The sequence below is a fragment of the Austrofundulus limnaeus genome, unplaced genomic scaffold, assembly GCF_001266775.1.
Source record: "Austrofundulus limnaeus strain Quisiro unplaced genomic scaffold, Austrofundulus_limnaeus-1.0 Scaffold1971, whole genome shotgun sequence".
In the NCBI taxonomy this organism is placed as follows: domain Eukaryota; kingdom Metazoa; phylum Chordata; class Actinopteri; order Cyprinodontiformes; family Rivulidae; genus Austrofundulus; species Austrofundulus limnaeus.
This window is the reverse complement of record NW_013954373.1, coordinates 18,858-29,134: the sequence shown is the minus strand read 5'-3', so window position 1 is coordinate 29,134 and position 10,277 is coordinate 18,858. Positions and strand designations below refer to the sequence as shown.

The 10,277-nt window shown below is 40.5% G+C and overlaps 1 protein-coding gene across 1 annotated transcript in view; it reads right to left on the bottom strand.

Annotated features, from left to right (window-relative positions):
• Positions 1-624: 624 nt before the first annotated feature.
• Positions 625-10,277, bottom strand: part of mllt3 (MLLT3 super elongation complex subunit) — a gene marked incomplete at its 5' end in the record, with an annotated part of 25,204 nt that continues 15,551 nt past the window's right edge. Inside the window, 6 exon segments of the mRNA XM_014034108.1 lie at positions 625-2,482; positions 2,854-2,925; positions 6,017-6,076; positions 6,167-6,263; positions 7,913-8,048; positions 9,303-9,372. Of these exon segments, the coding sequence (XP_013889562.1) occupies positions 2,351-2,482; positions 2,854-2,925; positions 6,017-6,076; positions 6,167-6,263; positions 7,913-8,048; positions 9,303-9,372 (567 nt within the window).

The window sequence follows — 10,277 nt, the reverse complement described above, 5'->3', positions numbered from 1 at the left end:
GTTGTAATGTGACAAAATATGGAAAAGTTCAAGGGGAATGAATACTTTTGCAAACCACTGTATATCCGATTTAAAACCACATACTGAAATGGCCTGGGTCGGATTTGAAAAAATCGGATTTGTCGCGTTCAGACTGTCATAAAAAAATCAGATATGAGTCAGATGGGTCAAAAAAATCGGATTTGGGTCGGATTTGCCTGCAGTGTGAACGTAGCCTTAGCCTCCCTTTCCAACACCCTGGAGTAAAAAACTAAAACATTTAAGACGTGTCAAACCTGTACTATACCATTCTGCACTTCTAGCAGAATATTTAAAACCAAGTTTTATTTGGGGTTTTATTTAAACCCTCGTCCTGACCACACCTCCTCGCTCATCCACACACTTCGCCCTGCCCCTCTGTATTTCTTGGCACCGCCCACTTTGTTGGAATTTTTTTAATTTGCCTGTGGGCGGGGTTAAGCTTTAAACTCAGTTTCCTCAAAGTGAGGTCAAAGAGGTTATTTAGATTATTTTTCATTGTTTACAAATCTGTTCAAATGGTTGAAATACTTCTTTAACGATTTATCTACAACAAAGAAGCAAACAATTATAATAAAAACAATGATAATAAATTAGACAACTTGCTCAAAAGTAGCTCATCTGTACAAGATACAGAACATTTATTCATTTTCTTCAAAGTACACAGAAGACTGTCAGACAACGTCCAGGGTAAAAAAAAACATTCAGAGTATTTGAAAAATGACATCATTTTTATTTTCTGTTCATCAAACGGACTAAAGCACCTTCTGCAACAAATCTGTGGAAGGCATTCTCTCAAGCTGAACACTAAGCTTTGATTGAACATCGGAAAGTTTCAAAATAAATACATTAAAATCAGTACCTGTCAAAAAAAAAAAAAAGATTTTCTGAGAACTTTTCAAAAAGAAACACTTCAGACCTAAAGTCCTGATGTTTGAAAGGCTTTTACAGGACTTACTGTAGGTCTGTTGCAGTGGAAACATGTTTTACATCGGAGGTGCGGGGAGATACTCAAAAAGAGGCGGAGCTAAACAGAAACTTAGCATTTTCTTTTATAATGTGTATTAACTTAAACATCATTAGCAGATGTGTTTATTTATTTGCTCATTTGCTTTTTTAGTTTTGACATTATTTTGTCATCCACCAGAGTGCTGCAGCACCCACAGCGCCCCACGTTCAGGAAGGCAGAACTAATTATTCCTGATGGTTACTTTGTGACATTTTTCATGTTTTGGATCAAAGTGTTAAATTGAGAAAAATCACAAACTGAGCATAAAACCTGTAGACTTAATGAAAAAGACTTTAAAATGTATTTTCACCCCAAGGTAAAACCAGAGAAGTGTTGGAGAACTTACTCTTCATCCTCCTCCAGGTTCCACATGTGATCAGCTCGCTGGTTTGATTCCTACATCAGCTGATTTTTACATTGTGGGATTAAAACAAACATGACAGGACTTTTATTTTCTGCAGTAAAACAATTCAGTGACTTTATTAAGAAACAAACATCACCGGAAAAACCTTCATACTCTGAAACTCCTCCACATTTCACCTTCAGTCACACACCGACACAAGCAGCACACAACTGAAGGAAACGAGAAATCCACAGTTCTTAACATTTTTCACAATAAAAGTCTGAAAAGTGTGGCGTGCATTAGTTTRCAACCCCCTTTACTCTGATCCTCCAAACTAAAACCCAGAACAACCAGCCTGCCTGCAGAGGTCTGACTCAGGCGAGCTGAAAACAGAGGCAGCAGCACATCCTTTATAAAAAACCAGCTGAGGTTCTCTTCTTTGTGTTCTGTCGCATTAAGTTCTGATAAAATACTTTAAGGGTCGTAACGAGACAAAATGTGGAGAAGTTCAAGAGATATGAAAACGTTTGAAGGTTCTGTCACACAGATCTACCTGTTTGGAAGTGCTTTCACAAAGTCTCATTCCATGTTGCATTTTTGTCACTTAAACACACACGCACACACACACGCATGCACACACACCTGCAAAAGAATTCAATAAATAAGACTCAGAATGCTGTAAGGCAGTGCTGAAGATGCTTCTGTCTCCATCAGCAACAGAAGCAGAAACATCCATGTTCACAGAGCAACAAACTCCTCACTACTTTTTAACTCAAGTAAAATTTCAAGGCCTTCCAGGTGAGCTGCTGATCGATGGGGTTCCTCACCACACCTGGACCTGGTTTCTGCAGCAGGATAGAGAACCCGGTCCGACCGGCAGGTTGGACCRGCGGCCACAGACGGCCGTCTGCGTTTCCTCCAAATGTGGAATCGATCCAGAAAAAGTCAGAGGGAAAAAAGAAAGGCAGAGGGAGCCGAGCTCAGGACAGTCCCGATGTGTCCAGGTAACTCTGCAGCTTCCGGACTGTACTTCTGTCCAACGAGCACAGGTCAAAGTCAAAGGTGGTGTTGGTGATGTGGAAATGTCCCGTCTCTTCGATCAGGTTAACGATCTGAAAACCAGAAACAATCCATCAACAGCTGAACACCTCAGCTCCTCTCAGGAACTGGAAGGGATCAAATCACAATCTCAGACTCAGCTTTCTTCAGCAGGTTTGTTTGAGCCACATTCTTTGCTGATTTCCCAGAGACCCAATCATTTCCTGTCTTGTAAACAGGAAGTGGGTTCTGATAACTATTACATAAGTTCAAGTTAGACAGGGTTTGGTTTCTTTCAGACATAAGACGCATGAAATGTCTCAGGTGGGGATAGGTGGAGCTCTGTAATGTTAGTACGGTAAGAAATGGACTGATCCAGGATTTAAAGCAGGTGTTCAGTACAGGTATAATGTACCCACAGTGTGGGCCTCAGACAAGAGCTCACCTGTTGTAAAATATGACCGTCTCTTAGTGTCATCAGTCTTTTATGCAGCTCCACCAACTCATCCAGGTAAGCCTAGAAAACACACATGAAGTTGTTAATGTGGAGAAACACTCAGAGAGAGGAAGAAGAAAAACAGACAGCTGTGGTGGATTTATGGCTGACAGCAGCAGTACCACTGTACCAAGTACCACAGTACCACTGTTCCACAGTACTACAGTACCACTGTACCACAGCACCACTGTACCACAGCATCACTGTACCTCAGTACCACTGTACCTCAGTACCACTGCATCACTGTACCTCAGTTCCTCTGCATCACTGTACCTCAGTACCACTGTACCTCAGTACCACTGTACCTCAGTACCACTGCATCACTGTACCTCAGTACCACTGTACCTCAGTACCACTGTACCTCAGTTCCTCTGCATCACTGTACCTCAGTACCACTGTACCTCAGTACCACTGTACCTCAGTACCACTGTACCTCAGTACCACTGTATCACTGTACCTCAGTACCACTGTACCTCAGTGCCACTGTACCTCAGTACCACTGCATCACTGTACCTCAGTACCACTGCATCACTGTACCACTGCATCACTGTACCTCAGTACCTCGGTACACAAGAGTTTTGTTGATATTTGTTGATGTTGGTGAGAACGTTACACTGAACAACCAAACATTTTCTGACATTGTTATGATGAAAGATTCTGTGTAAGATGCTGAAACTGAACCTGACACAWGTCAGAGCAGTTTCCTCTCCATCACTCTGAGACTGACCTGGTCTACATACAGGCCAGTGTGGCTGGTCCAGCTTCACACTCCACCCAGGACCCAGACATGCCGCTACTGATAATAAACCCACACAACCTCACCATACAAGTTCTGTGCAAAACCATCAAGGACCGTTAACACTTCATCAGGTGTGTAATGGAGCACAGTGTGTTTTTAATATAAACACCAGTGGTGGGCACCAGTCCGCTAAAGCGCAAATCCGCTAATTGCGGACCTAAATATTTTGTTTGCGCTTTAGCGGTCTTAGAAATTTTTATAATTCATAAGTGGATTCATGCTTTCTAAAATAAAAATGCAGTACCGTTAATAACTAATTATCTACCAGTCATCATTATCTTGAACAGCGGAAAGTATGGCTGTCAATGAATCACAACACACATGATCRGTCCAACAGATCATGTGTCCTCCCAGATAAACACATTTATTGAGAAGATATACATCCTTGCTGACTGTTGCTCTCGGTCACGGTTCTCATTTCCCACAATGCTTTGTGTCTGCTTACGTAGCAGGAAGGCATTGTTTAGAACTCCCTTTCCCAGTAAAAACAGTAAACGTTTGTAATCCATGCTAAAATTTTGTATGTATTGATTTATTTTACTTTACAATCGGAGCTCCTTTAAAAAAGTTTAAAGGCTGCCTAATATGGGGGTCTTAGCACAAGTTAGGATCCATCTGTGGGCTATACAAAACATGTTCATTTGATTTAATTCACAAAAAGAAGCTCAAAAAATGAAATTTCACCTTTTCAGTTCTTCCTGTTCTTCATCTCTCTGCAGAACGTGCTGTATCCAGAAGTTGCTATGGAAACCCCCCTCCCCTATCCCGCCTATCCGTTTGTTTACTTTAGCTCCGCCCACTCGACATGGTAGAAGTTTTCAAAGTGAAATTATTTTCACAAACTATAGCTTTATATTTGGCAATATTGTAAGAACATTGTCATCAAAGATAAAAATAAAATGAATCCAGGCATCTCTGTTCTCCATGGCTGCTGAAAAAAACAGAACAACTATCGTCCTTTGAGGAAGTGGGCGGAGCTTCACCTCGGGTTGAACGGTGAGGAGCAGGACTCTGGTTTAGGTTGCTAGGTGACTGTTATTGTGACATCATAATAACYTGTTTTGAAAAATACCATGTTTCCAGATGCCTAAAAATACATTTAATTACAGCTAAAAAACGGCTGGGTGCATTTTTTTGGTGTTTGGACTGCTTCTCTAAGCAGTAGAGACCCAATAGTAAGTTTAAAAACATGAAAAAAGTGAGTTTTGCATAATAAGTGCCCTTTAAACGATGGAGCTCAATACTTGACGTAATTGGTCGAAGCAATCCGCCAACAGGGTTAGACAGACATCTAGTGTTCAACTGGCGCAACTACATGAAAAACTTTCGTTTCCCATCACAAATCAAATCCGTCATGTACCCAGAATGCATCGCTTCAGTTTTTTTTTCAATAAACAGTTTTAAAATTACTTTATTGATGCTTCTTCAATGAAAAAGCAACAACAAACAAAAGAAAAAGACAAAGAAGCAGCCAAACTAGCAATCCTCAACAACTTTTTAATTTTTACACCAGGAGCCAAAGTTCTGCTTCAGGAAATCACATCCCCCAGAAATCAGCGTTTGTAGGATTAAGCTGTACAAGGGTTCATACACCGCTAGTTGGCAGTGTTGTGTATATATTGTACATGAATTGTTGCCAGCTAGTAAGTGTCAAATTGAACTTGCGCTTTAAAATTAGCTTCCGCTAGTTTTTCTATGACATAAGCGTTTTTGAAGTTGCGGACCTAAATATTTTTAGAAGCACTTTAGAAATTGCAGAGCTAATTTTTGCGTTAGCGCTGCCCACCACTGATAATCACAAAAACCAGCACCCTTCAGGGTTGTCGAGCAGTGTAAAGTAATAAATAACTGGTGTAAAACTTTAACAGAAACCTTTGGTTGGCTGAATGGTTAGATCCACTACTTCACAACAACCCTCACAGATCTGAACCCCTCCACCATCTTCAGTATTTTACTGGACCTTACATGACGGCCCAACAGAACTGTGGAAAAGTATTCATGCTGCACCTGAACTCAACTCCCGTGAGYGATCATAAAAGTATATAAAAATGGACTATAGAGGGACACAAAGAGCTGACAATGGGAAACACCTGGGAGGACCAGGTGAACATGGACGGGGCTAGAGCAGAAATACACAGGAAAGGACCAAACAGAGTCAGAGAATACAGAAACACTAGAAAAGCACAGAAAGGAAAACCAACACCCTCAGTCGGAGTAATAGACCCTGGACTGAATTCTGATTAATCTCTGACCCAGTAATCCACAAATCTGATAGTTGCAGGTTTTTCGATCAGAATGAAAAGTCATGTYTACCTTGTCGCAATCCATGTTGTCGTTCTTGTTCTGTTTGATGGGACTCTTTACTTCAAGTATCTGATGGAACAGAGAAAAAAGAAACAAAGTTATGGCAGGGCTCTCTCCTTGATGTTTTGAAGAATGTTCAGACGTGCGTAAGTCTCTAACCTGGTTATTAGTAGTTTTTAAAAGGGCTGGAGCCTCTCTGCGGGTGGGGGGTGAGGAAGAGGAGCTGTCAATCTCACTGCCGTCACTCAAACTGACCCTGGGCAGGTGAAGAAAATTAAAGGTGCAACAGAAAGCCATTTACCATTTATTTACCTCCAAATCAGGAGAACGATGCATGAATTACATCAGTTTGTAAATGTACTGTCCACTTTTAATGAACCAAAGGTAAGAGGACAAATTAAGTTTTTACTTTTTAATATTTTGTTTCTTTGCAGTCAGGCTGGAACACATTTGTCTGAARAAACTTTTTGTTTGTTTGACAACTATCTGACCAATAGATCTCAGATGATACAGTATKATWTTGTTCTGGTCTCTCACCTAATAATGCTTTTAATGCAGTCAGCTTTTAATGTTTTACAGACAAATCTTTATCACCTTAAGCCTGTGTTAAATGCAGATAAATCAAAGGTGATGCTGTTTTCTAATGGGAGATTTGAACCCAAGGATCTTCCAGTCATTGTTACAACTGAAGGTCTAAAAATTGAAAATATGTCACAGTATAAATATTTAGGATTTTTAATTGATAATTCTTTGTTTTTTTCTTCCCGTATTCAACAGCTAGTGAAGAAGCTGAGATTAAAATTGGGATTTTATTTCAGGATTAGATCGTGTCTACAGTAGCTTTTGAGGCTAGAAAGCGACTGGTTGATGTAACTTTTATGTCTGTACTGGACTACGGGGACATTTTATCCATGTGTTTCTCTTAAATGTCTATTCACTGGATACTGTATCACGAAGCTCTAAGATTGATAACAGGTTTAAAAACTTTTACACATTATTGCACATTAGACAACCAAGTTGGATGGATGGCCTTGGCTACTTGTAGACTCCATAATTGGCATATTTTCATTTATAAGGCCATACTAGGATTTCTTGCATCATATTTGTTGGCCTATATAAATAGAAAGACCACCAGAGTATATTCTCTTCGTTGTGAGAATTTATTTTTACTTTCGGTGCCTAAAGTCCGAACTGAACTTGGAAAGAAATCTTTTCAGTTTTCTGCTCCATCTTCTTGGAARCAGTTGCAGAGATARWTGAACCTAAAYGHGRTGTTGTCACTAAATGTTTTTAAGGRTGTTCTTARTGATTTTGGGAAYGAATCATCTGTRTGTAAATGTTTTAACAGAGGAATGTTGTACTTAATCTATCTATGACCGTGCTAACTTTTTCTATTTTAGCMGTGAATGTTCTGTAACCTCTGTGTACTGCTACCAGTGTTGGCCAGGATTCCCTTGCAAAAGAGATTGTTAATCTCAATGGGATTTTCCTGGTGAAATAAAGGTTTAATTACAGACGTCAGCAGATGATGGGTTTGTTCTTCACTCCCTGCTGAGCTCTTCTGTAATGTTTCCACTGTTGTTGGCATCATGTTAAAACTAACCAAGGTTACACTTCTTTAATATTTTACACTAATTAAAAGACAAATGAACCATTTTTTACAGACAGAACTCTGCAAACTGTTTAACTATATCAGAAAATGACTTTTTTTTTTTATCTCTGTTTTCACGTTTTAAGCTCCCGGTTCTGTCGTGTTGTTGCAGCAGCGTCGAGCTGGTAGTTTCTACTCTAATAGTTGTCACTGAATTCTGCAGAAAGCTGAGGTCTCCATCATTGCTGCTGTCCTCCACAGTTACATTTAGTTCAGAGTGTTGCAGACATTCATCCACACATGAAGCTGCTAACCTGAGCTGATGGTGTGTGAGGTGTGTGTGTGCTGGTCGCTCTGCATCAGAGTCCATGTCGTCATCGTTGTCCTCCGAGTCCTCGTCGTCCTCATCAGACTGCAGATCCTGCATGACTGACTGCAGCGGGCCCAGCACTGGGTTTAAAACACAGGAACAGGTGAATCCACGTCATGGTTTCTGCTTCAGTTAMCTCCAGTAAACACACCATGTGGACGCAGTAAAGTGGTAATGAACACGCTCTGCTGCATTTCTCTTTTAAAAAGCACAAAGCATGTTTACAGCTCATTTTATGATTGAAGCTTCATTTGGTTTTGACTTTGATCATTYCCTCTTKYCCATGAACACTGTTTTTGTTCRCATTTCCTCTAAGYTTAAACAGAAATATTCAAGGTTTTMTCTGTTCAGCATCCTTTCTGCACATTTAGAAGTTAGAACAGTAAAACCTTTAGTTTTTATATCAGATTTTTCTTCTGACATGAGAAGACTTTCTGACGATGATGATTCCAAGTGATGAAGGGTTTCAGGTGTTTCTTCCTGCTAACATAGGCTGTGTCTCAATTCATGGATTGCAGCTGATGTTGGCCGCATTTGTCGGCCGCTTACGTCACTGCCCCGCCGCCGTAGGCTGTCCCAATTTGTCAGTGCCTCTTCATGCAGCCGGCAAAACCCCAAAAACGTAGGCTGCATCTGAGTATCTTACGTGGCTGATGGTATACCAGAATTCATTGTGCCATCATCAAATTAAACAGAAAAACAAAGATGGCAGAGTTTTTTTTAGTAATGTTTGTTTAATCTAATAATGTTAGGAATAGATTAGTAATGGTAGAGTTAGGGAAAATGTCTGGGTTAGGCATGAATGCAGTTACAAAAATGAATGAAAGTCAATACAAAGTCCTCCGTTTGTTGCAAGTACAAGGATGTGTTTGTGTGTGTGTGGGTGTGTGTGTGGGTGTGTGTGGGTGTAMGCACGTTTTTGCTACATCATATGAACCGGTTTCCAGAAAAAGGCAGCCTTGTGGGGACTGAACGTGCATCACGGAGACCAAAGCCCAAAGTCCACATGGGTATGGATGCTAATTTCAGTTGGGGCTTTAGCTTAGGACCAAGGTGTGAATTAAGTTTAGGTTAGTTTAAGGGTAAATAGTCAGGCTATAAAATTACCAAAAAATAAGTGGAAGTCAATCCACGGTCCCCACGGTGATATAAAAACAAACCTCTGTGTGTGTGTGTGTGTGTGTGTGTGTGTGGACGGGTTTTTTCTACAATGTGGGTAATTTTTCTTTTTAACCAAAAAAAGCAGCCTCGTGGGGACCTGGTCCAAATGCATGTGTGTGTGTGTGTGTGTGTGTGTGTGTGTGTGTGTGTGTGTCTGTGTGTGCGTGCGCTACCTTGGCGTTTGTGGTGTGTAGGAGCAAAGCCTGAACTGGAGCTGGAACTGGCAGGACTGGGCTGTTCAGACTGAGATGAAAACCAGAAAAACAAATTAAAAAACAGTAAAAAAAACATTGTTTTTAATCATATATAGCATGGCATAGATCACTCCGGGGGCCACAGTTAATGCAGGTCAACTGCTCAGGGGCCGAACATCCAGTTAATGTTATGTAAATAAACCAAGTATTACAAAGATCTGTTACCTTTGAAATAGCTTATTTTGCTGTATTTAATCATGAATACAACATACAGGACCCTATAAAAGTAGTGATCACTAAACAATATCAAAAACAAAAAGAACACATTCTGCCTCCTGTTTAACACAAATAATATTTTAACATCTCTGACTTGCCAAATTTTTAAACCAATATTATTTTCACTTTCATAGTTTTAGCTTCGACTGCTTGTAGTTTTAACTGTCTTGGATGTTCATAGAAATGGTTTTACCAGTTTGTAGCCAAGATTTTGATGATTCTGTAGATACCACACATGTCTAACTCAAAGAACTTAGAGTCATTAAAGTAGAAAACCGGGGGTTTTGGCTTAATTGATGAATGAACCAATTGACGGGCCAAATTTTGGTTACTTGCAGGCCAGTTGACTAGCCCTGATATACAACATGCTGTACAAAATAATAGTGGGTAATACTAGAACAGGGGTCACCAATACGGTGCCCGCGGGCACCAGGTCGCCCGCAGACCCCTTCTCAGTCGCCTGCAGGACACGTTCTAAAAATAGCACTGATCGACTGATCAGCGAAGCAGTGCTCTAATTTAAAGTGTATCTTACCCCCCCTGTGAAAAGATAACTCAGCCCCAAGGTGAAATTTGAAAAATGCATCAAAGTGGGTAGGGGAGGGGTGTGGGTGGGGAAGGGGGGTTAGAGAGCGGAGGTGTGGCCATGACAAGAGAACGTGACAGGCAGCTAGCATT